The sequence below is a fragment of the Muscardinus avellanarius genome (genome assembly GCF_963383645.1).
Source record: "Muscardinus avellanarius genome assembly, chromosome: X".
Lineage (NCBI taxonomy): Eukaryota > Metazoa > Chordata > Mammalia > Rodentia > Gliridae > Muscardinus > Muscardinus avellanarius.
This window is the reverse complement of record NC_137792.1, coordinates 94,791,702-94,819,404: the sequence shown is the minus strand read 5'-3', so window position 1 is coordinate 94,819,404 and position 27,703 is coordinate 94,791,702. Positions and strand designations below refer to the sequence as shown.

General features: G+C 39.0%; 1 protein-coding gene across 2 annotated transcripts in view; it reads right to left on the bottom strand.

Annotated features, from left to right (window-relative positions):
* Window positions 1-27,703, bottom strand: part of DCX (doublecortin) — a gene marked incomplete at both ends in the record, with an annotated part of 110,348 nt that overhangs the window by 8,388 nt on the left and 74,257 nt on the right. Inside the window, 3 exons of one of the 2 annotated variants that reach the window (XM_080718405.1) lie at window positions 5,937-6,031; window positions 20,574-20,696; window positions 22,827-22,929. In XM_080718405.1, the coding sequence (XP_080574531.1) occupies window positions 5,937-6,031; window positions 20,574-20,696; window positions 22,827-22,929 (321 nt within the window). Of the gene's footprint in view, window positions 1-5,936; window positions 6,032-20,558; window positions 20,697-22,826; window positions 22,930-27,703 lie in introns of both variants that reach the window. The other variant, XM_080718404.1, reaches the window with a different exon arrangement.

The window sequence follows — 27,703 nt, the reverse complement described above, 5'->3', positions numbered from 1 at the left end:
ATGAAGCAGACACTGCCAAGTTAGTGAACTCCCTGAATATTTTCCAGGCAGTATAAAAGGGCTTTTAATAACATGAAGGCTATTCTAAGTCTTAACATACTGAACCCACGGGCTTTACCATTAGGCCTCTGCTCTTAAGTATTCAAGTAACAGACACTTTAGTGGAATTGGTTAGTAGAAATAATTATATAGAAATATTGTTCCAGAGAAAATGAGTATAGGCTTAGGGGTAAAATCATAAGGAGACTCTATTTGCAGCTACCATGCTGGGTAGAGATGCTGGCAATGGAGAGAATACATAGGACTATACATAACTCTGAACTTTTGAACTTCTGCATTTCCATCAATTTATTTCATATTCAAAATTTATTTTCTGGTAGTGGTAGAAAAATGCTCAGGAAAAAGAATTATCTCAACATTTTGTTTTTTGTTGATTGATATGGAGAAATACAGAAACACACATATTGCTTAACAATACAAATAATTTGCACCTGAAATTCATTTGCTTGGTCCCTTGGAGCCCTGAAGAACAAAATGTTTGTAACAAATACAGCTGTGCTGGCGATACTATTGCATTAGAAAAAAACAAAAAGCTAGTCTCTGGTCCAAGAAGCTTATAGTCTAAAGGAAGTTAGGGAAGAGTTTTGAGAAAGCTGGCATCTAGTCTGGATTTGCTATTTCTCAAATGTGCCCTGCACTTTTATGGTGGTGTGTCTTTGTTCTTGCTGTTTTTTTTTTTTTAAGCTGGAATGTGTGTTCTCTTTACCAGTCATCAAAAGCTTACCCAGTCTTCAAGACCCCACTTAAATGTCACTTCTATGAAAAGCTTTCCCTATCTTCCACCCTCTCCCAGTCAGATGTCTTTCCCACCCTGCTTTGTGCTCTTGCAATCCTTTTGTCAGCTCTTGATTACACCACCCAAAGCCATGTATATTTGAGTTAGTTGCCCCTGTGATTTAAGGGTCAGGATTCTGCTTTATACATCAAACTATTTATCTCTCCAACCACTTCAAGGAGGACAAAAGAACTCTGGAAACATATAGGAAAGTATATTTGAATAATGCTAATTATATTTTCAGATACTATGTTGAATATATTTTCCTTCAATCCCCAGAAATTTTGTAGGTAAAATGTCTTCAAATTTAAAGTTATGCATGAAATCACTAATCTAGAAAAAATGTGATTAAACAAAAGAGTTTCCCTGTATTTGTAGATTTTTGAGTACTTTTAATATAGTATTATCTCTGAAGTGGGTTCTGAATGAAATTTGTTGGGCCATACTGAAGCTGTATTTTTTTATTTGGGTATTGGAATTGCATATCATAGTGAGGTTTGATGTGATAAAATTATACATGGATACAGCTCCTTGTGTATTTCCCTCCACTGGAGCTGTCTTTAAATCTCTGCACCTCTTTTTCCTCATCTGTAAAATGGGAACTCTATATTTCCTATACCTTCCACAAGGATATCACAAGAGTGAGAAAATGGCCATACAAAAAGTTAATGCAGTATAGAAATACAAAATGTTGTTCTCATTAACTACCCGAAGATTTACTTCATGTCCATATTGTAGCACTTGAGTATGCGGACTTTGGCTAACCCCATTGCAGCTGCATTAAAAGGATTCTCCATGAGCTGCTTAAGAGGAGAAGCCAAAAGTCTGATTATAGCTTAGGGCCACACCACAGCCATCAAAAGTTACCAAAGGGATGCTGGGGCCTCAACTTAGTTTCCAATTGCGCAGGAGGAAAGTCATAGCCTCAGCCACCTGCTTCCTGTCTCTACCATGACTCACACCTTTCAGGTTCATTTGGACGGGAGTTTCAGATGAGATCTGCTCAGGGCCACTGCCCAAGGCTATTGATGGCACTAAGATTCAGGTAACCATGTGAAGGAATGGGAGAGAAACTGGGCCCTGAGACCCAGGAGGATTGAGCCAAGGTCACAAATCCCATTCTAGCTTAATAAGAAAAATCAGTTCAATCTTCATTACTGGCTGTGTAATCATGAGGCTACTTCTTCCTGATTGGATGCACTGGGAGGGATACAACATCATTCCTATGTTATTTTGGCCCCAAATGCATAATCTGAATCTAATCACAAGGAAACATCAGACAAGTCAAAATTGAGGGAAATTTTACCAAATTAGTAGCATTTACTCTTCATTGCTATGTAATACTATACTGAAAAATAAAGTGTTAGATATTTTCCAGATTAAAGGAACTAAAAGAACATTTTAACCGAATGCAATGTGTGATACTTGCTTATATAATATAACAGAAAAGAAATATTGAGGCACTTGGTACAGTTTGAATATGGAGTATGTTGTGTCAGTGTTAAATTTTCTGATTTTGATAATTGTACCATGGTTATAAAAGAAAATATCCTTATTCTTAGGAAATATATACTGAAATATTTCAGATAAAAGGGCATGATGTTTGCAAATTTCATCTCATATGGTTCCCTCCAAAACTAAAATGGCGTGTGTGTGTATGTGTGGAGAGAGACAGAAACAGAGAACACAAAAATAAAGTAGATGGGGCAAAATATAAATTATTGAACCTATATAAAGAGAATACAGAAATCTTTATTATTCCTACAAGTTTTCTGCATTTGAAATCTTTTTAAAATTTTTAAAAAGCAGTACATTATGTAAACATCCAAATGTTTATTTTATTTAAATGTTCTGAAAAATTATATAATTCATTACTTAACATGTGTTTTCTTAACTGCCTCAAGAATGAGTAACTTTAGAATGATGTGCTGAAAATTCCACAGTGAAGAAAACAGTGAGTCTCTGACAATGCTGCCACCTATGACCTTGTTCTAATCCTTCCATGTTTACAATAGGTTTTTAGAATCCAGTGAAAAACAAACAAGCCACAAGTGCCTGCAAGCCCAGCCAGGAGCAACAGTTTAACAAAGCCAACACTCACCCTCAATGGGCTTAAGGATGATGGGTCCGCAGACTGAATGAACCAGACATGTCAGTTGAAAAGCTGAATGACTGCAGTGTGCAGAACCAAAGTGCAAGCTTCCCCCACCAGCACTTTGGAGAAAGTACTGATAGAAGGGCCTGGGACACATTGCATTTACCAGAAGTAAGGTAAGTGCATATAGGCAGAGGGCAAAGATATAATAAGAAGTGGTACAGTGTAGAATGTTCTTTATGGGCAGCAGAACAGCAGAGGTAGGCTATTTCCATCTCGGAATGTGCATATTAATAAGCTTTGCTGCTCAGCAAAGAATAAATGAAAGTGACTGTAAAAGGCAATTTTTATTCATCTCACAATTGCTGAATGACAGTCTACAGAGACAGGTCAGCAAATCCTGAAACCAAGTAGCTCAGCAGGACAATCAGAAGGTTCATGTCAGGATCAATACCAGAAGTTAAAAGGGGTCATTAAAAGAACAGAATGAGTAGTAGGCATGATATGACAGGCAATGGGCAGAATAGTCAAGAAATTAAAAGCCTGATGTAAAGAAAAGGAAACGAAAATTGATGTTAGGCAGTGGTATGTTCTTAAATGCTTCACACTGATTTTCTACAGGGAAAATATATAACAACCTCAATTTATAATATTTATGACTTCCATTGTGTAAATATTCACACCATGGCCCAGTTTGAGTTAGCAACAGAATGTTACTGAACATTGTTAGGAAGGGATGGTTACAATCAATTTTCTAGAGCTAGTATGAATTGACTTCAGCACACCACCACTGGTGACTTGGATACTGGTCCTAAAGCTAACTATGTTGCCCTACTAGTAAATTTAGTCACTTGAGTCTTAATGTTCTCATCTGTAAAAAGATAACATCATAAGATTAGTGAAAGAATCAAATGAAATTAATTTATCTCCAGCTAAGAGTTTTTTGTTTTTTTTTTTAACCTCTGGCCATCTATGGTTCTGTGTTGGAGTTAGTCTTTTTTCATCTCACACCAAATCTCATGAGACAGAAGAAGTCAAGAAAATCCTATAGGAACCTCTTTCCACAGTGTAGTAATCAGAGAAGAAACAACATTCACACTGCTTCAGGTATAAGGGGCTTAAGGGAGTGACCACCCCACATTCTTTATACAGGGAGATTTCACGGTGGAAAGCTTCTTAGAAAGTGAGGTATGGTATTATACACTTTTGTTAGTATTAATTTGTGGAGTTGGAAGTGGAACCCAGAGCCTTGTGCATGCTAGGTAAGTGCTAAGCCACTGAGTTATACTCACAGTCCTGACACTTATTATTTTAGTCATAGTTTTATTTTGGACAACTTAAGGAGTATAAGTGGTGCCTAAGGTTATTGCATTATGTTCACATCCATTTTTAGGTTTTATAATTTTTATGTGGATCATATTGAAAATGATATACATTTAGACTGTGCTTGGTGCCCTCTCCCCCACCCCATTCCCCTTCCCCCTTCTCCCAAGAATGAGTGTCCAGGTTGACTATGCTACATTCATACTTTTACATATATTCAGATGTAGCTCCTCCATTAATCAACTGCAACCTTCTTCCTCTCCTACCCTTCCATTCTAGCTTTGCTGAGGTTTCCCCTCCATTGGGACTCACATCCTTTCTTAATGCACTGTACCAAAATCTGCCTGGTAATGAAGACTCATGGTGAAACAAGAGTCGATGTGTTCACTGATGTCCAGTAAATCAAAAGGGAGTAACTCAGTATAACTTTTGTTTTGACTGTTATCTTTACTTCCCTTTATTGGTACTGGGTGACATAAGTGGACCTCTGTTGTGGTTTGGATCTGCAATAAAAAGCTTGTGCATTGAAAGCATGGTCCTCGCCGGTTGTGGTGGCGCACGTTTGTAATTCCCGCACTTGGGAGGCGGAGACAGGAGGATCGCGCTGGTTCGAAGCCAGCCATGCTGGCTTAAGAGACCCTGTTTCTAAATAAAAATATAAAAATAGGTCTGGGTGTGTAGCCCGGAGGTAGAAGGGCTTCCAGGAACCCCAGTACCACCACCAAAAAAAAAAAAAGGAAAGAAATAGAAAGCATGGTCCTCAATGCAGCAAGTTTCAGAGGTAGGAGTTGAGGCAATGATTAGATCATAAAGGCTCTAACCTCATCAGTGGATGGATTAACCCACGATAGCTGAATGTATTACTGGGAGAAGGGGCTTGTTAGAGAAAGGAAGTCTCAGGAAGTGTGCCCTGGAAGGGCTTATCTTCTCCCCAGTCCTTCCACATCCCCTTGCTGGACAGCTTTTCTCTGCCACACCCTTCTAGCATGATGTTTTTACCTTGGAACTGAATAGCCATGGACTGAATCCTCTGTAACCATGAGTGAAAATAAGTCTTTTATCATGTAAGTTGTTCTCTTCAGGTCTTTTGGCCACAGCAATGAAGAGTTAACTCTCAATACCTCTTTCTACTATGTTTATGAACTGGGGAGACATGCTCATACCCCTACCCCAGACATCATTTGGTTACACCATTATCTCAGAATGGGCACTAGGGACCTTTGTAAAGAAAGAAGTACTAGAATACACCTGGATTTTTTATCTTTTTTGTGGTACTGGGCATTGAACCCAGAGGCATTCTACTGTCAAACTATACCCCCAGCCCAATTTTATTTCTTATTTGGAAACAGGGTTTCACTAGGTTGATTGTAAGAATCTCACTGCTTTCTGAGGCTGTCCTCAAACCTGCAATCCTCCCATCTCAGCCTCCCAAGTACTGAGATTATAAGCATGCACACTTGGCTAACTGGAAATTTTAAAATGCTGGGGCCATAGGGATTAAAAAAAATGTCCAGAATGTTGGTCCCTGCTGGAATTCTCAGGAGTTCTATCTAATAGAGCAAGACAAAGGGAAACTGTGTTATCAATATACTATTGAAATATAATGGGAAAGCAAACTTCCACCCAACCATTCAATAAATTCTGAGTAAAAAGGGGTTTAGTAAGGTATAAGAGACATAATACCTTGTGCTTCCGGAGGCTTCCAGGACTGGTAGGTGTAGAGATGGGAGACTGCTTAGACTTGGGGGTGGAGAGCTGGCTGCTGGAGGTTCCGTTTGCTAGCCCAAGGCAAAAGAAAAAAAGTGAAAAAATCAACAGCATACAAAGGAGCAAATTATCCTATACTTCCAAAGACACTATGAACATTCTAACAAGGTACACAGACAAACAACTAAGTGGTTTGATGAGCAGGACAAAGGTAAAAAGAAAAACATTCCTCAAAAGGGTAAGAACTGTGATCCTCAGTTAATTAGATCCCTACACAGTGCAAGGCACTCATCCTACTTCCTCTGTCCTCCCCCACCCCCCACAGTGCTTCTAGATCATGGGGGTATGTTTCTTTTCAAACCTTTTTCATATCCATTCCTAGGGTTTACCCTAACATTTCTGAAAGGTAGCCCGAACAAGTGTTATTTTGTTTAAATTTTTGAGACAATAAAACTGAGGCAGAACTCTCAATATCATGTATGGAGAAGGGGAGGTAGTGGGAACAGAGTTGGGGAGAAGCTCATCAAGTGCTGTGTGCTTCTATGGCACTATCACTCTGAACTACATCATAGTGCAAGACTACAATACACCAATAAAAGTTTATAAAAACTTATTTAAAAAAAAAGAAAAGTGAGGCACAGAAAAGTTATGTGCCTTGCATTAAAGGAAAGAAATATGGGTGTTCTGGACCAGGGCAGATTCCTTTTTGTGGCAGGTGATGGCATAGGTGCAGAATAATCTCATGGTCAATATCTCTCTCTTCTTTCCTACTCACCTCTTCCTCTTCCCCCTTCACTACCTAATCCTAGGAAACACACACACACACACACACACACACACACACACACACACATACACACACAGTGAGTAAGGAGGAAGGAAGGATTGAAAGAGAAAGTGTAGGAGAAGCAGGTAATGAAAACAAAGAAGGATCCAAACAGAAAAATGGAGCAGAGGAGAGAATAAAAAAGAGAAGGGGGCCAGGCGTGGTGGCGCACACTCGTAATCCCAGCATTCAGGAGGCTGAGACAGGAGGATCTCGGTTCACCATCAGACTCAGCTAATTAGTGAGGCCCTCTGCAACTTAGTGAGACCATGTTTCAAAATAAAGAATAAAAAATAGGGCAGGAGGTGTAGTTCAGAGGTTGAATGACCCTGGGTTCCATCCCCAGATCCACAAAAGAGGAAGAGGGAGAGGGAGAGGGAGAGAGAGAAGGAGAGGGAGAGGGAGAGGGGGAGGGGGAGGGGGGGTAGAGAGAGAGAGAGAGAGGGAGAGAGAGAGAGAAAGAAAGAGAGGGAGGCTAGATATGGTGATACATGTCTGTTTTCTCAATAATTGGCAGGCTGAGACATGAGGATCATAGGTTCAAGGCCAGGCCTGAGTAACTTAGTGAGACCCTGTTTCAAAATTAAAAGGACTGGGCATATAGATCAATAGCAGAGCATCACTGGTTTCAATACTCAGTATCAGAAAAAAAGGAGAGAAATAAAGAGATCATGTATGAGAAAGGAGACAAGAAAGAAAAGGTAAGAGATTGGAAGAGAATAATGAGGACAAAGAGAAAGGTATAAAGACAATGCAGGCCAGAATCAGGGCACATCTCCTTTTGTCTCCAGTCAATAAAATGCTTAAAAAGAGATGATTTAGTTCATTGTGTGTGGTACTGGGAACTGAACCCAGCTGGCATTCTACCACTAAGCTACAATTCAACCCTATTTTTTATTTTTAAAGAGGGACTCCCTAAGTTCCTGAGGCTGGCCTTGAACTGCAATCCTTCTGTCTCTGCTTTCCAAGTATTAGTATTACAGGAATGTGCCACCCTGGCCATATGATTATATTACACTTTGTTTTTGAGTAATTCTATATTCCTCTGGCAATGAGCTTTTCAATATCCAATCCCGAAAAAAAGAAATGCATTGTATCAAAATAGGGTAACTAAATAGTTTTTTAGAAATGGATTCATGTTCAGATGTCCCATGTTAAAGAATGTTTTTTTTATTTTATTTTAGGGTATACATTGTTAAAGTGTGATATCCTGAATTGTCTCTAAAAACAAAGGCAAATATTTTAACAGTATGTGAGGAGCCAGGAAGAGTGTGAGAGAATATATAGAAAATTGAAAGTATCAAGTTGAAAGATGGCTTAAGAATGCTGCTGTTAACCCCAAAAGTTAAAGCTTAAACTGCTGTATCAAGAATATTTCCTGAGGTTATACTTCTGCCATGCCACTTATGGTAATGGTTCATTAGGTTCTGGGACATGCATATCAATGGTAGAGATGGAAGCAACATTGGTAGGGTGATTGCTGAGTTTATCCAAGTTCAAGTGAGCTGAAAAAATTGGGCTGGTAGGCACCCACTGTCTGGCTTTGTGTGTATATTTATCCATCTCTCACCCACTCATTGAGATGTTTCCATCCCTGTCATTCATTAATTTGACCAATAATTTTATGGAGCACTGCCCGGGAGCCAATTCCAGTATTAGATATTGGGGTTGCAGAGATGATAAGTCACCTCCTATGGAGAGGCAGATAATAGAGCAGAGTGAAAGACAGCTGTACATAGGGTCTTAATGGAGCCCAGAGGACAGACTTTGAAATCAGGGAACTCAGAAGCAAACAAGAAGGTGCAAACCCCAAGGAATCTTGAAGGATGAATCTGGAATAGGCAAATCGAAAGAAGACATTATGTAGATTAGTGGTTGCCAAGGGTTGAGGTGGGTAGGAGCTGGAAGGGAATGGGAAGTGCCTGCTAATGGGTAAGAGTTTTGTTTTGGTGTGATAGTTATTCTGGCAGTAAATCCTGATGATTGTTGTGCAATTCTGTGGCTGAACTAAACCCCACTGAATTGCCCATTTTAAATGAATGAATTATAGATTGTGTGAACTTATCTCAATAACTTTGTTTTTTTTCTAAAAAAGATTAATTGGAGCTAGCTAAGCAAAGAAGATAGGGTATTCTAGGCATTAGAATTGTGCCAGTGGGGGCAAAGATATGAAGGCGTGAAAGAATATGGTGTGTTTACAATACGCAAGTATAGCTCATAATAGCTCACATACAGAGTGCCGGCAGGGATTTCAAGGAGATGTGTGTGGCTGGAGGTGAAGGATAAGAGCCAAACACTGGGAATCTTTTGTATGGCCTACTAAGAAGTTGGGGTTTTATTTCTAAAGACAAGTCACAGAAAGATTTTAGGCTGAAAACGATACCATCAAATGTGTATTTTAAGAATGATTATTCCACGTGTTATGGCACGACTGGTGTGGTGTAGGGCAGGATAAGCACAGAAGCAAAGAGGCTGCCTATAGGACACTGCAGTAGTTAATTAGTGAGGATGGCTTCAACAAAGTCAGTGAGGACGGAGAGAAGAGGCACAGCATTTGATGAGGACCTAGAAGTCAGAAAAGCTTAGGTTGTTATGTTTATATATCATATGAGCCACCCAAAGGAGAATATGACCTGTGCCAAACAGCACAGAGACATGGAATCCAGATTTTGCCAAGGCATTGAGTTTTCTGGTGGATAAATGAGCCATAAGTAAGGCAAGAGTCTGTGGAGCCATAACAGGGCAAAAGAGTGAGCTACTCTTTGTAAGAAATGAAGGAGTTAATAGTTGAAAGAGTTAATGGACCGAGTACGGTGCCTGAGGGCTTTCCCATCAGGACCTGGCCACTAGCATTCAGGATATAGAGCAATCTCAGAGAACTTTGTGAGATGACACAAGGCAAGCCTTAGAAAAAGAGGCATGACCTCAGCCAGGAGGTGTAACAGATGTGAGTAATCCCAAAGTAAGTTCTGGCACTTTGTTCCACATGGCTGCTATATCCTTCACAGACTCTAGTTTCCCAGCATTTTCTCAATAGAGACTCTTCTGCAACTTCCAGATTGTTCTCAGTACCCTCTGAAATACGCACCTAATAACCTGAGAGTAATACTTAAATACATGTGCTATAGATGCCTCTCTCTATATTCTCTGTATATGGGCAAATGTTTGCATATGTTCTCCAGGTCCATACCTCTAAAGAGTCAATTTTAACCTATCTGTAAACAAAGTGGTTTATTTGGTCACCAATATTCAATAAGCATCTTAGAAATCAGTTTTTTAATAATTTAACTGCTCTGTACTACATTATTGAAAAATGCAGGCTCTCATAGTTTCCTGATGAAGTGAAATCCAAAGACAGACACAGAAAAATGAAAAAATGAAGACATGTGCAGGCAATAGTAGATTCCTTACAAATATAAGAAGACCTTACATTTAGAGCCTAGTTAAAAATGTGTTCATATACATATTTTGTCTTTGGCTTTTATGGGAACAAAATCTGGGATGGTGACATCCAATATGGATTCTGGAGCCAGTTCATATAAAGGTCAAGGAAATGAAGCATCAGAAAATAATAAAAATAGGATCTAGTGAATTTTGTGTTTGGGGATTGATAAATCCATGGATAAAGGTTGTCACCTTTCATTTTCAGAGTGAATGAAAATGGTACCAATCTTTCATATTCTTAATTTTGTTTTGTGGTACTGGGGGTGGATGGAACCCAGAGGCTTTCTACCTCCAGGCTATTCTCCCAGACCTTTTTTTAATATTTTATTTGGAAACAGGGTCTCACTAAGTTGCTGAAAGCCTCACTAAGTAGCTGAGGCTGGCTTCGAACCCATGTGATCCTCCTGTCTCAGCCTCCCAAGCGCAGGGATTACAAGAGTGTGCCACCACGCCCGGCAACCATATTCTTAATTTTTTAATCTTTTTTGAGAATGTCTTAGGAGGAAGGATCTTCTAACTTGTGTCTCTCATTTCCCACTTCAGAACCAGAGCACTGTCTCACTGTTTTCATCCTTGATTTATATATAATCCAAATAATTGTGCAAATGTGAAGTTTACTTCCCCTCTTTGCAACAAAAAGTATCAAAAACTCCTCCATCTCCTAGGTTACCTTATCAACCATATCAACAAAAATAGGATTATTGTTTTATTGAGTATGTGTGCTAACTTCAGGCTCTATTGAGTATGTGTGCTAACTTCAGGCTCTGGTGCTCTCTCTCTCTCTCTCTCTCTCTCTCTCACACACACACACACACACACACACACACACACACACACACACACTTGTTTCTTTTTGTAGGCATTTCACTGACAGGGACTAGGGAAGAAGAATAAAGTTGAGGCAGAGAAAAAAGAAAGGAGTAAAAAGGCAGACGCTAACACCATCATTGAGGCCTCTAACCTATTAGATCTGGTTTAGATTAGAAAGTGGTTAGCTAGAGCTGTTTTTTATTCACCAATCTAGATGAGTATATACATGATGTCACAAACAACAAAAGACAGAGAAGCAAGCATGGTATGTGACAACCCTCATGCCACTGAGTGCTCTCGGGAAATGGTATTTGTGCTGTCAGCTCTTTTCTTGCCCCTCTACTATGCAGCACAATTGCCTAACTTGGCCCTGTACAATCCTGGCTTATTGGCCTTCCTGTCCTTGCCCTAGTACTTATCTTTAGCTCCGTGGCTCCATAAAGATAGAACAGGACAAATCCAGACAGGATGGCTGATAAAAGTAGGTTGGTTATATAGATTTACAGGGGAATACATATATTTTAAAAATATATGGAAAATGGTTTCCTGGGAGTGAAGATTAAGATAGTGGTAATGGGAACAGTGGCAAGGGAGAAAGTGTATAAAACCACCAGGCAGGCAGTTGATGCTAAGCTCCCAGGCTGTGAATTCTCTTGTCTAGAGGTTGTACTCGTCCTGAAAACTAAGGTACAGCTGCATATAAGTTGGGTGTAAGTGGCCCTAGATGTAGACAAATCATTAACTTTCTAGGTTCAATTTTTCTAGATCAGAATGGTATAGAAAAAAAGGTACCTGCATGGCATCTGCTTGTCTCCCAACCCTTGAAGACCAAACTGATTTAATGCTCATTCTCTTAGCCCTGACCTTCCTTCCCATTCTAATCTCAATGATTGAGCCCAACTCAGAATCAAGGGCTTGGGTTTTGATTTAATATCCATTTTAAAATATTTCTCACTGAGAATAACTTAAGCTCACCAAAACAGCTATAGTGATCATTTCAGTCCCACTTAACAGTGGCAGCTCTATTTCTAGTCATTTTTAAATCATTTTATAATATATGGACTCACATGATTCTTTTTATAATACTGAGAGATAGTAACCAGGTATCACTAGTGTCCTTTTAATCAACAAGGATATAGAAATTCAGAGAGGGTATGATTTGCTTAAAGGTTACAAACACTGCCTCTTTTCCATGGATGGTAGCTTCCAGGATTGGTTCCCTGCATCCCTTCCAAGATCCCCTTAGGGTTAGCATGTCATATAGCTCCTCCTGTGATCTTTTAGTGATTCATTATCTGTCTTGGGTTCTCTATCTCTTTAATGCTTTACAGAAGGAGCTCTCAATAATCAGCTGCTTCCTCATTTTCTCATATCTAGATGCTCTAAGTTTATCTTCATTTTACTTGAAGGATACCCTATTTTCTTTTTACACATACAGGGAGTTTTTCTGGAAGGTCATCCAAACCAAACCAAGGTGGTTTCAAACTACTTTAGAACAAGACCAAGAGACAAATCCTGTGGTTTTCACACATCCATTCCAAAGAATTTTGGGGTGGGATGTCTGGATTTCTTTGGCTAATTGTTTCTGCTCAGTAGAAAAACTTTTGTCCCTCTCCCCAAACCCATACATTAGGGAAGCAAGAATTGAGAGCCCAGAAACAGATCTTCAATTATTTGGGAAGCTTCTCAGGCCAAATGTAATCAGCTTGTGATATATTGTAGCTTGGGAAATGAAATTTGAATTTTAAATCTATCTCCTACAATGTTTTAGACAGCATGCAGTTATGAATTCTCTAAATAATGATAAGAGTATTTTCTCTTGCAAAACAAATTTGTGTATCCAATCCTGAAATATTTTGACACAGATGAGTTTCCTTCAAGAAAATGACATCTGCAAGAGGGCTGGGATTTCTGGGACTTTTTTCTCAAGCCTGACAATACAGTCCGCGTTTTATTTCATTTTCAAGGTAGTTCTGTTCTAAACATGTTTCTAGTGGAGAAAACCTGTGTGGTCCTGGGCCTATCACCCACCTTTTATGTACCTTGGTATTTTCTTTTACCTGCAAAATGAGGTTTATATGAATTGCTTCATAAAGTTGTTAAGACTGAATTGGTCAATACACATGCAATGATAATGAAAATTATGTAAGAACTTAGAAATAAAACAATTAAAATTAACATGTATGCTGGTTCCCCACATAAAATATAAACTTCTCAGTGACAGGGTATTTGTCTTCTTAGTTTTACTCATAGCACCTAGCACTTCTAGATACTCTGCCAAATTTTTGAAGATTCAGTTGTGTTTAAATACAAGTCTCCAGGTAAGGCAAACTGACCACAACATCCACAGGTAAGGCAAGTGGGTAGCAGTCCTGTCTCAGGGAGGCAACACCATGTCTCGGGAACTGCTAGGTGCTCAGTGACCTCCACTCTACTGCTTGCTCTAATCATTTCCTATGAGGCTGTCCAATGGAGTTTTAAAAGTTGTTTTTGATATAAGGCAGTTCTTGTAGTAAAACTGAACATGAGTTGCAATTTTAGAAAAAAATCATATGAAAGAAAGGAGCCAGGGAAGTTTTAATCTTTGCATAGGTTTGCTAAGAGCACCAGTACCAATTCCCCTTGGAGTAAGTGGAGTGGAGCTGGCGAAATATCGAGGCTGAGCATTGGAAACAAAGGCACATAATTACTTGTGGCACTGGGCTCAGTAGAGCACAAAGGGAATGACCCAGACACTTGTCTCCCCACATTTCCGGCTTGAAGATTGGGGGAGGGAGAAGAAAGCTGAGAAGCAAGGACCATCCAAAGGAAAACTTTGCATTCACCAGATGGGACCTCCCAAACCCTGCCTTATATGTCAGTGGTACATTTTAAAGGATACCTGTGGGAAGTAAGAGGGGTGGGTCTGACTCTTGATCCCTAAATAGTTGTGTGCCCTTGGAAAGGCCCCAACATTCTGAATCTCTTTGTATTATAGTTCCCCAATATAAAAATCCCCTGTGTAACTAAGAGTTTCCAACCTAATTCATGGTGCTATTATGAGGGACAGCTGAGGTGCCAGAAATGTTTTTCAAAGTGTGCAGCACTTAATTCATGTAAAAGATATTTTATCTTGAACATCTATTAGCTATTCTACTGATATTTAAAATAGCAGCCAGTGGTTGGCCGGGCATGGTGGCGCACGCTTGTAATCCCAGCACTTGGGAGCCTGAGACAGGAGGATCACGCAGGTTTGAAGCCAGCCACGCTGGCTTAGGAGACCCTGTTTCTAAATAAAAATATAAAAATAGGTCTGGGAGTGTAGCCCAGAGGTAGAAGGGCTTCCAGGATCCCCAGTACCACACACACAAAAAATAAATAAATAAAATAGCAGCCAGTAGTTCATATGTGGCAATTGATTGAAATGTACTTGGTCAAAATTGAGATGTGCTAAACCCGGCATGGTGGCGTATGCTTATAATCCCTGTGCTTAGGAGGCAGAGACAGGAGGATCGCGCAGGTTCGAAGCCAGCCTCGATGGCTTAAGAGACCCTGTTTCCAAAAATATATATAAAAATAGGTCTGGGAAAGTAGCACAGAGGTAGAAGGATTTCCAGGAAGCCCAGTACCACTAAAAAAAAATTGAGATGGGCTAAACCGGGCATGGTGGCACATGCTTGTAATCCCAGTATTTGGGAGGCCAAGACAGGTTTGTGGCCAGCCTCAGCTACTTAGTGAGGCCATCTACAACTTAGTGGGACCTTGTTTCAAAATAAAGAATAAAAATAGGACTGAGGGTGTAGTTCTGAGGTAGAATGCTCCTGGGTTCAATCCCCAGTACCACACACACACACACAAAAATTGAGATGTGCTATTTTTTGTTTTGTTTTGTTTTTGAACTGGGGACTGAACCCAGGGAAGTCTTCCTCCAAGCTATATCCCCTGTCCTATTTTTATTAAAATTTGAAACAGAAACTTACTAAGTTGCTGAGGCTGGCTTGAATCTGTGGTCTTCCTATTTCAGCCTAAGAACTGGAATTACAGGTGGGCACCACCATGCCCAGCAGGATATGTAATTAAATGTAAAATACAATTCAGTTTTAAAGAATGTGAATCCCCAAATAATTTACCACATAGATTACATATTGAAACTATAATATTTTGAATGTGTTGATAAATAAAATGCATCAAATTTTATTTTGTCTTTTTAAATATTTTTGTGGTACAAGGGATGGAACCCAGTGGCATTCAACCTCCAAGTTACACCCCTATCCCTATTTTTTAGTTTTTTATTTTTGAAACATGGTCTCACTGAGTTGCAAAGGGCCTTGCTAAGTAGCTGAGGCTGGCCATGGAAACCAAATCCTCCAGTCTCAGCCTCCCAAATGCTAGGATTACAAGTGAATGCCACCACTCTAGGCTGCCTTTTTTACTTTTTTAAAAAAAAAATGGTACTAGAAAATTTAAAATTACACATGTGGCTTGCATATTTGGATCAGATTATATTTCTGTTGATCAGAGTAGTCACATGCAGGAAGGTCAAAACAGACAGGTCCCTTCAACTTTGGGAACCTACAATAGGCTGTTCAGCCACAGACTAAAGAAAACTCTGAGATACAATTTTCTCCTGGACACCTACTGTTTTGCATCCTTTGACCTCCTCATTTTAAAGACTATGTATTTTACTTCAAAAGTCACTCTTCCTTGGAAATTTAGAAATGGAAATATGGACAATTTGATGTGCAGGAATAGGTGCATATGAATTGGGGGGAGGGAGATAGAGAACATGGGGTTGCTTCAGCAATGACTTACTGTTGAATAATAGCAAACTAATTATCACATTACAATTCTCTTAGCCTACCAGCGTGGGTAATTAGCTTCTACAGGGGCTTCTTTTAAAAAGAAAAAGAAAGGATTCCTTCCTAGCAACTAGCTATTTTATCCTTTTAATTCAATCCACTTGAATTGGAAGAAAAGTTACACAAAGGGAAAATTAACACTTTAAAGCCTGAAGTGGAAACAGAGACAGACCCAGTTAAAAAATGTCTTCCTTTCATTTTGAAGCTGAGGTTTACTTTTTCCTATCACAATTGCAAGTTTTGAGTTAATCAAAATGTGGCACTGCATGAACTTTCTTCAAGTATCCCATAGGACTATTCTGAGTTCAGATTCCATCTGCTTATCATAGTGTCCTGGCCTGGTTTATACACAGATGCTAATGTAACTTGGATTCTAAGAGTCTATCAGCTTTGCTCAGTGAGAATGAGCTCCTCACAGGAGTATTATTCAGAACACCAAATCCTTCCTTAACACAAATTTAGGGCTTAGTAACAGACATTCCATCTGGGGCAAACCCCATATTGGCAGTACTGAGGATTGAACTTGAATGGAATAAAGTAGAAGGATTTTGATTTATTCATAGGGCAGAACAGGAAAGAGACAACTTAAGGACTAAAGACCAAGGAAGCAAATTATGACGCAAATTACAGACCAAATAGCATCAATTTACTCAACCTCAAGTCAAACCGAACCCAGATATTAACTGAACCATGAATTGGACCAAATATAAACATATTTTTAAATCTAGCAAACTTGTTCAAACCAGAATCAAACTTATATGTTTTCTAATGAAGTAGAACATCAAAACATTCCTTTAACTGAACCTAAACTGAAGTAATGTTTCATTTGGTTTGAGTCCCTGCTTAAGAGGAACATTTTGGATTTCTTTTGCTTTTAAAAGAATGTAGTTATAATTCACTGGAAATAGCCTATCTTCCACAACCTTTTGTTTCTCAGGTTGAATGAAGATATGTGAATCCATCTACAAGTTCCCGATCCAAGACAGACTAACACAAGATGGAAACATGGTGGTACTGCTTACCATGTCCTAGAAAAAAGCAAAGACATTCAGCCCTACACACCACTTATTCTTTGGTTATATTTAATTTAACCTTCATATGTCCCTTAATAACAGCTCAGAAAAAAATTGACATATTATGAAAGAAATTTATGCCAACTGAAAAACTATGCATTGTGGTAAGCTCATTATTCTCTTTATCTGATTCTGATCCCATGAGAGTTATTTTATAACTCTGCCAGTTGTAAATAACTGATAATGATAAAAATTAGTCTTATCTACAGATGTTCAAATTCTTTATTATCCAAAGAATATACCAAATCTTATAAAAGGTAAGAAATTTTCCCAGCACACAACTTTAGGAAGTGTTATAGCTGGGCCTTCTTAGAGATCTGTCTCTCTCTCCTCTTCCATAACCTACCCATGCCCTCTTGATCTCTGAAATTTGAATGATCTTCAGTGAGATGGGGTAGAGAGGAGAAAATGGTATGATAAATCTCCACCTTAACTAAGTTAAAGCAGATGCCTCAAAGTTGGCCCTGAATGAACTGCTATATTGCTACACACACACACACACACACACACACACACACACACACACACATACACACACACACACCCCACATATAATCTCCTACCTATTAGGGGTAAAAGGTAAAATCATGTGAAAGTTATAGACATAATTTAAGGTGAAATAATACTAGAAATTCCATAAAGGTTGTTCTAAAGTACGGTGTTTAGGTTCATTTACGTTCATGAACTATGTAAAATGAAGATTACAGTTCTCTCTACTTAGAATAATACCACCTCACACTGGTGTAAGGAAGAGCATTTGTTTATAAATTTCGTATCTGTCAAAGAAAGTTCCCCTCCACTAATGGTTATTATATATCTTGTGACTTTGAATACATTCTCATTCCTTTCTTCAGTGAGGGATTTCTCAAGGAGCAAAAGCAGATCTTGCCTTTTAGACATGGATCAGGATCTACTATAACTATTTTCAATTTTACAAATATTCATTGAGTACTAATGTATTCCTGTTCTGTTTCTGTCAGTGAGGTGCATATTTTGTAAAGGGAAGTTCTGTAGGTAGTATGCAGGATATCAATGATTTGACACATAGTGTTTAATCATAGGTGGTTGTGTTCAGTGTGCTCAGTTACTACTTGGATACAGTATGAAAAGAGAATCTCTTTATTGCAAGCAATTTCTAATAGGTTATATGATGGTTTAAATATAGGTCTACAAGTTCTGCAATATCTCCCTTGAAGAAGTGGAGACTAATTCCTTTTCCTCCAATGAAGGCTGTGTTTAGTGACTGTTTATAATGATTAGAATAAAGCAAAAGTGAAAGTCTTGGATTTGGAGAGTAGGTCAAAAAGGCACTACATTTTCTTCTTGTTCATTCTCTTGAATCATTAATTCAAGTGGGAGAGTCTGCCAACCACTATCTTGGAAGTAAATCATATAGCCCCAGCTGAGCCTTTAGATGATTGTAGCCCCTCCTAATCCCCTAACCACAACAACCTGAGAGATCCTCAGCCAGAACTGCCCCACTAAGCCACTCAAGAATTCCTGACCCACAAAAACTGTGCGATAATAAAAGCATATAATAAGCTACTAAATCTTGGGCTAATTTGTTTCACAGCAAGACATAAGTAACATAGTTAGAAATCCCTAGAAATAGCAAGCACTGTTTCTGAAAAATGATTAGCTAAGCAATTATTGCCAGACTTTATAAATCTTGAACAAATATTTTAAAATTCCTTTTTTAAAAAATTTGCAAATCTCCACTTGGAAACTGTCCAAAGAAACTTCATTCTCAATTCAAGTGTTAAACCTAGATCTCTGTATTTATAGCAATACAAATTTACTTAAATAAGCTCATGTGCTCTTCTGAACACTCAAATAAGATGGCATCAAAGCACATGCACTTTTATTCTTTCGGTAGATGTTAGTTAAATATTAACTGGGTATCTAGCACCATGCTAGGTGAAATGGATGCTTTGCTCATCTATTCACTTAGTAACATTACTTGAGTATCTACTAGGAGCCAGAAACTTTGCTCAACACTGAGGATATAAAAACAAACATGACATATCACTCTCCAGAAGCTCAATAGTTAGGGAAGGACACAGATAAACACGTACTTTACAACACAGGGTGGTGAGTACTTCCCCCAAAATATGAATGGCATGCTGTGATATTGCAGAGAATGGAAAAACGATCTCTACATGACGTTGTAAAGGGTGAATAGAAAATTTTCAAGCAAATTGTGAGTTAGAGGTATGGCATTCCAGGTGTGGGGAAATGGTGTTCAAAGACATGGGAGTATGAAAATCCTGGACTGCCTTTTCACACTTTCCTTTGAGAATAAAAATGGATGGTGATATACATAGTTCTGGAAGGACGAGACAGACAGAACAGGCTATTTTCCTAAACAAAAGCATTTCAAAGCCAATAGGCTACTGAAACTTTCCCAGATTAAAGGGCCCTTGTGCTTCCCCAAGGCTCTCAAGCGAGAAGAATTTTCATGATGAACTCTGAGCCTTCCGGACTGTGTGATTTCCTTATTATGAAGATCTCAAATTGTGAATGAGTCTACTAAGCTTATGAACTCAGATTTCTTCTAAACTTAGACTTTTTATTTTTTGCTATTATTTTAGTACTGAGAATTGATCCTAGGGTCATTCTACTTTCAAGCTATACTCCTGGTACCCTATTAAATTATATTACTGAGACTGGCCTTGAACCTGCACCCCTCCTGTCTCAGCCTCCCAAGTTTTGGAATTAAAGGTGTGTGCTACCACGCTTGGCTGACTTTTTATTTTTAATATCTGTTTGAAAAAATGGGAGACATTTACTTTATATCAGTGCTACTCAAACTGCAGGTCCAAGACAAGATAGACTTTCTGCCAGAATATAAATTAACACACTGCTGCCTTTATCAATGGAATAATGCTCTGAAACAAAAAGTAAGCTGATCTAAATGGCCTGCTTAGTGGCTTAGTTCATTTACATTTGGCACAAATGCTTAATCTCATCAAAGACTGACAAATAACAAACAGCTTATGTGTTGGCAGCAATCCATAGATGGCAATTTTAGGTTACTCACAATCTACTAAATAAAATGTTTTATGAAAATCTCTTTGCCTTCTTTCAGAAAGTCATCTGTGCTTTCTTTTCCTATTGTGAAAGTGAGGTGGCATTTCTTTTTAATAATTGTGCACATATATGGTGCATTTGTCTTTCTTACTATTATAGCATCTAATTAATTCAGAATCAGATTTGATGCTCAAGTGCATTAATTATGATCATACTTTTGGATGTCAATTTTCCATTCTTTTTTGATTCTTATTTTTAATTTGGATAAATGTTTTCATTAATTATTTCATTAAATATATTTTTGCCTGACAATATTGAAGAATATGACAATGATGATAACCATAAACATTACAACAAGCATGGCAAAGAGGCCATATATCTGGTCTGTATCCAACTGAGTGGGTTGTAGCTATGGCTCTATGACTCCAAACTAGTTTGATTGTATTAGTCTAGGAAATAATAGATTTGGCATTCATGGAAATACAGTGGTGGTCATGAGGAACTCATTCCTCTGCATGCAGAGAGTATCAGGCTACATAAATGAGTTAGCGTGCACAATTAGAAGAAGATCACTCACCGTCTTGGTCGTTACCTGAGTCAGCTGGAGACTTGCTTCGGCGCATAGGGCCAGGGCTCTTGGCTGAGCTTTTCTGAGGTGTTGGAGATGCCTTTGGGCCAGCTGTGGCAGATGGGTTTCCCTTCATGACTCGGCATTCTGGGGCAAAAGGACAGACAACTTAGCAGAGGGTAGAACTGAAGCTCAGCTTGTTACCAAGCCTGTGGAAAGCAGAGGTGGTTACCACAAGCAAAACACTTGAATGTATCAAGACTACAAGGTAGTCTTCATTGTTTGTAGGAACGGTAATTCTGAAAAGTAAGGAATGGGAAAAACTTCCAAAAGTCACCTGGGATAAACTAGGTATTTAAGTTCCTGAAGTATGGTCTGGTCCAAGGGCTGAAGTTACAAAGCATATCAAGTAGTAATAAGTTGATTCAATCATCTTAGGATGGCCTGTCTATATCTCAGAATAGCATCTGTGTATATGGTGTTTATTTTCCTTAAGGTAGAAGTTGGCATTTCAGAGATGTCAGTGACACAGATGAAACATCATGAGTAATTTAAAGGAGGGTAGAAAGCCATCACTTATTTTCTATTTTCTGCTACACATTGTGACAAGTTTATTATGTCATGTCATTTTTATGAATAAGCTCAACTACCACCACCATTTTGCATTTACATATCCCTTTTCAGTTTTCAGTACATGCTATTATTATTTTTTTTTTGTGGTGGTACTGGGGTTCCTGGAAGCCCTTCTTCCTCCGGGCTACACTCCCAGACCTATTTTATATTTTTGAAACAGGGTCTCTTACGCCAGCACGACTGGCTTCGAACCTGCGCGATACTCCTGTCTTCACCTCCCAAGCGCGGGGATTACAAGCGTGCGCCACCACGCCCGGCCAGTACATGCTATTATAATCCATTATTCTGGTTTAAAGAATAAATGACCCGCCAATGATTGCCACTCATAACTTCAAAACACTCATGGGTGTGTAGAAAAGTCTGCTAAATGTTCCTTAATTTGCCCTAGACCCAGTTTGACACATTTGTGTTTTTTGTATGCAGGACACTTGGCATCCCATACTCTGGTAAATTTGGACACTTGATAGTGCTAATTTATTAAGAATATAATTATACTTATTTAAGCAATTAGTGTATAAAAAGCTTAAACTTCTCTCCTAGTGCTACAGGTATGAAAGTAGCAGAACCGGAACTAGAGAGTAGACCATGTCTCCTGAGTCCTATCCTGGTGCTCTTTGCACTCCAGGTTTTCTAACTGTGTGTTATGATACAAAAAGTGGAATCAAACTGTTGCCTCTTGCTTAAAGGTATACTGAAATGTAAATTAACCAGAACAATTAGGGGAGCTATTCTGGTAAATTGAGCTTATGAGGAAAGTGAATCAAGTAGGAAGTTTATTCTTGTTTGTTTAGTTTTTTGCTCTGGTTGATAGACTTAGTGATCATTGGCCACAAACAGAGATGTAGAAGGAAAAGGAAACTAGACCTAGTCTGGATTTGTTTAGCTATTTTCCAGTCATTTGCTTTTTCTCAAAGGGAATACAGCAGAAATGCTGCCGATTTTAGATTCCTGGTCTTTTGTGTTGTTTGTAAAATCTGTATTAGCAAAACTCCTGCTGTTTTTGTTACATCATAGTCTCCCTAAATAGGCAATATGTTTGAATGTGTCCATTCATCAGGATCTTATCCTAATCCTGTTTTGTGAACCAATACACCTTTAACTTATACCTGAAACTTAGACTCAAGCAAAGGAAGTTACATAGGAAGATGTTCGACTCCTTCTTGGGATAATATTCCTCTGTGATCCTCATTCACAGGGCAGGGAGACTGGGGCAGCAAGCTCAAAAGTGGGAAAAGGGTTTGACACTAAGAACACAGTGGGAAAATCTTTCTAAAATGGAACTGTTACATGGCCCAAATAGCTGGAAGAGGTTGACTAAAAATAAGTATCTACAGTATCCAAGTTCTGACTCCAAATATTCTTTTCTGGGGTCTGATGGTACATGTTGGTCCATGTGACACAGTATGGGATTCAAGAAACATGGTTACTACTTGGACAGATGCTGAGTTTTATTGAGTTTGGAGGTTGGGCCTCTAGAATATCTCTACTCAAGACTTCACTCAGTGACCCATGTATCCAATAGGGGAAAGTATAACAATATCTGCCATTGAGGAACTATGCTTAGATATTCTCCAGGCCACATAAAACCATGGCAATTCTAAGAAGTAGAAAAATGGGACAATGAAACCTAATCGTTGTACTTACCATTTTCATCTAGAGAAAAGTCATCCTGAGCATAGCGAAATTTTTCAGGACCACAGGCAATGAACACATCATCATCACCAAAGAAATCATGAAGACAGGTTACCTGTGATGAAAGCAGAAACACTGGATTGGTATTTGATGTCCTTGTGACAATGAACTTCACACCATGTTGGCAGGGGCTTGAAATATTCACATCTGGGCTCTAATCTCCAGCAATCAGCAATCTCTTTTTTTTTCCCCCTCAAAGCACCTTGTGTACTCATAGTCTGCACCACAACCCACAGTTAGTGAAGGTCAAGTTTTATTGCCTTTCCATGTTTCATGAATGGTCATCTTGTTTCCATGGCATCAAGAAGACTGAGACTATATCCAAATTGAATGCCTCCTCTGAAGAAAAGTCGGCCAGCTTACAGACCTACCAATGCCACCTTTCCTCAGAGCCCCAAATAGAGTACTCCTGGCCAAATTCACTTGTGCCAAGAAACATGAGAAAGATATTATGCAGCCTGCAGTATCTAGATTCTATAGCTCACCCAGAGGATGAAATTCCTCTTTGTGTGCATACATTCTCAAAGAAGAACACCATTTCTTAACTGTGTTGGACACTAAAACTTAGATGATGGCACAAAATAGCATTCCTCATTGAGAAACCAGGAAGGGAAAAGTGCTGACCACTCGAAACTTTATCAGGAGTCCTCAGTTTCATAGGCATGAGTCTTTACTGATAAATCCATATTTTAGGACACTTCCTACCCTCTAGCTTCCTATGCATTGCTGTTTCTTCGTAAGAGACCTTCTACTAAACCCCTTTCTGTGCAAAGAAAGAAGGGTCCCTGGGAAAGTATGCTGCTCCCTGCAGTCTCCCCACTTCTCAGCTTTCCTAATTGTATCTGATAATTAGTCCAGCACATCAGGGAAATCCCAGGAGAATATATAGAGTCAAAACATGCTCATCCAATTCCTTAGTTTGTAAGTGTTCAAAGCCTCTAATTGTTCTAAGCTTCCCATTCAAGCTGCCAGCAGTGGCTTTCCAAAGACATAGTGCTCACAAACTAACAACAGCCTGCTGTGTGCAGAGAGCAATATGCCACATTTTAAAACTGTTTATATTAATAACATTATCCCCCACCCAAGGTCTATTCAATCCCTGTTCTCCCAGCCAAGATGATTGCAAGCCTTACACAAAGGGAGAGATGCTTAAAGATCACCCCCATTGTTTCAGCCTCCCAGTCATTTATGAGATGCCTAGAAAAGGGAGAAGACTTGGATAATTGCCAGGGTTACCCCTGTTAAGCTTCTTCTATGTCCTGCATCACAACCTCATAAAAAAAGACCAGCACCCCTTCTTCATTCCACTTGTCTCTCACATATTAATCCCACAACCATGTAATGTCAATCAGATTTGCCAATGATTAAAAGTTTACTATGTGACAAACATTCTGCTAAGTACTTCAAATCTTTGTCTTATTTTACCTTCCCAACAAATCCTTGAAGTTGGTATTATTTTTGTCATTATTTTAGAGATAAGAAGCCTAAAATTCAGAGATAATATGTAAAACTACCCAGGTGAAAATGAACGAGTCCAAACCAAGACAGATCTACCTGGCTTCAAAGCCTGTGCTTTTAACTGCTCAGCAATAAAAAAAACACTTACCATATAGTTTGGGTGCTGAGGAGACAGAGATAAGTAAGAAATAGAACATGACTTTAGACAGCGTATAGACTGGTGGAGTGAAATTCATTGAAACAGAGCATTTTCACTTAGTGTCATTAGTACTAGGATAGAAAAATTTATAGGTATTTTGAAAATGATTGGCCAGAACATCCAGGTGATCCCATCTCTGACTGATACTGATTGGCATTCTTCATACTGTCCAGGGAGCACATCCAATGACAGAAGATACATGACTTTGAACCCTGCTACAGACTTCCTATCAATATTGTGGACATTGGTTTAATAAGATTTGGAGACGCTAACTTTGCTCTGTCAAGTGTCCCTGCATTGTTTACACATTGCTACTTCCTTAACTCTGAAGATCTCTGCCATGTCTTCTTACTTTGGATGCCTTTATCTCTGACTAACTGCCTTTACTTTACTTCATGAGTAAGGGAACTCTCATCCTTGTATGTTCCTTTACAAGAGGTCTCTAGGAATTAGAACTTTATTTCAAGATCTGCTTATTCCTTCATGGTATTAATCTGGTCCTCCCCACTGGACAAATGTTTCTGAATGTTAAGACTAAGTCTATCCCTCTTTTTACATCTTCCAATGGATCCTGGTAGAAAGTATATGACATAATGAGAATGTGGCCAAGGCTGATTCTGCTTCAACTGAATGTGGAGACGATGAGAAAGTGGAATATCCAGTGGCTTCATAAAAATATGAAGACAGGATCCAGGCATGCTGGTGCATACCTGTAATCAACTTAGGAAGCAGAGACAGGAAGATCACAGATTCATGGACAGCCTCAGCAACATAATGAGATTCTCCCAACACACACAAATATGAAATGCAGAAAAGTAGGAATAAGGAAGGAATCAACTGTGGCAGAAAACAAAGACCAGCATTTAAAGGCTTTGAAAAGTAACAAGACCATAAAATTTTATGAACAAGAAAAGAGAAATGACTGGATTCAGAAATTATTTTTTCATATAATGAGCTAATTAGTTTGAAAACAAATGAAATGGGTGATTTTTACATTATAGACATATGGCATGATATAAATTGTAGAACAATGAAGCCTTGCAGATTGCCAAGGGAGGAGGTTACTGTAATAGTGATCCACTCTCTGCCAACCCCAATCCTCTCCAACTCCATCCCAGCTTTGCAAAATGCCTTTGGATAACCTCCTTTGGGGAGCTTCTGAGAAAGGAAATGTCCCCTATGCTTCTGACAACTCACAATGGTGTGGCTGGCTCTAAACATTACATTCACGTTGCAATCCAGCTGTTCAGCATCAGATTTCTTGTGTGATCCCACCCCACATTTTACTGGCTCCCAAATGCAGACAAATTCACACTGTGTATGTGGATACACAGCTTTCCCAGATTCCTTGGCTACTGAGAAACAATAGCCCCTTATCTTTGTTACAGGGTTGGAAAACAAAATACTCCATTTTAAATAGGAGGAACTCAAGGCAGGAAAAGTTAAAATGGCCCAAGGATTCAGTTTTTTAGAATTTCATTTTAATGTGACAGACACAAAGTCCACCTTGGCTTATGTTTTAAAGATGTGATTTTTCCAAATTAGTTTTTGAGATAAATGTCTGTCATGAGGTGGCAGCCAAGGTATTAAATATGATAATTGTTATAACACTGACGGCATCCTCATAGAACAAAAGTCTTGCTGACATCAGCTTCAATATGAGTCATGCTTAGGTATTTAAGTCAGAAAAGAGAACTTAAAAGCATGACATCTTATTATACAACTAATCAACTGCCAACACAAAATCAATAAAATCAACTCACATGAACACTGAATCATTAACAGGATGTCTGCCTTTAAAGAGAACAGCAGATGTTGGGGGAAGGGAGGCTAGCTCACTTGTGCATTAGTGTGAACAGTAAGTTATATGGATGGTCCAGTGGCATAAATGTTGAAGTAAAGACAGGGAAATGGTGACAACAAGTCACTGTGTGGGAGCAGTTTGAGTCTATTAACTACAAATAGAAAATTTACTCTGTGACTTGATTTTGTCTTGATTAGATTCTCCATCCGCATATTACAGGTACTGGCAGTAAGTTCTTTTATGTGCCTGCTGCCAAAAGATTCTATATTTCACTTACCTAATTATTCAGAAATAAATTTTACCTCAAGAAGTAAGATCTTACTTATAAATCTATGAGACTCACTTTTTTATTACCAGGAATTGAATTCAGTGGCATTCTGCTTCTGAGCTGCACCCCCAAACCCCTTTATATTTTTATTTCAAAACAGCATCTCACTAAGTTGCTGAGAGTCTCACTAAGTTTCCGAGGCTGCCTTCAAAGCTCTCCTCCTACTGTCTCAGCCTCCCAAGCAGGTGTGCACAACCACACCCAGCAAGACTTTTAACATATCAAACATTTAAACTAAAAGTTTAGTTTCACAAGTATTGATACATTAGGCACTTAATGGGACAAAGGAATTGCATGAGAGACAGAGAAATGTACAATAAAGGCTCCTGCTTTCAAAGAGTTGACAACATAATAAGCAAGTTAGAACTACAGGAATAATTAGAACACAAGTCAGGCTATTGTTAGTACTGTTGTAGAGTCACAAAAACCAAGGGAAAGCACAGAAGACAAGGAGAAAAATTTTAATCATCATAACTGAGGAAGGTATCACAGAAAAGAGGGCACAAAAACCAAGAAAAATGAGTAGGATACAGGTCAATGTATGTGGGAGGTATTCCAGGCAGAGGTAGCTGCATGAACAAAGGCAAGAATGTGCTTTTTTATTTGCAGCCCTAGAAAAATGAGCTATATTTTGCTGATTATGGTAACAGACTCTGACCCTCCAAGGCTATGCACAAGACAATAGCCCAGACCCATTGGCCAACCTTCTGCATAGACAAAAATACAATTGCCTACTGGAGAAAGGTAAAGAGAGGGGAAAAGAGTGGCTATGGGAAGGGTGGCCCAAGTATTGAAGAAGAGGGAACACTCGTTGCAGGGTGGATAAACCACACCGCTTCCTCAGTGTTGCCAATGGTGTGCCCTGCCCATAGAGAGTGGGTGGCAGGCCTCACAAAGTGAGTTAGTGAAATATTTAATAAACATTAGAGAAGAGGCTTTTTCTAAGTTACTGCCATTCTCACTTTGGGACGTTTCCTGCACGCCAACCCTGGACTGGCTCCAGTCAAAGGTTGGCCCTGTGTTGGCTTGCTGAACTGTAG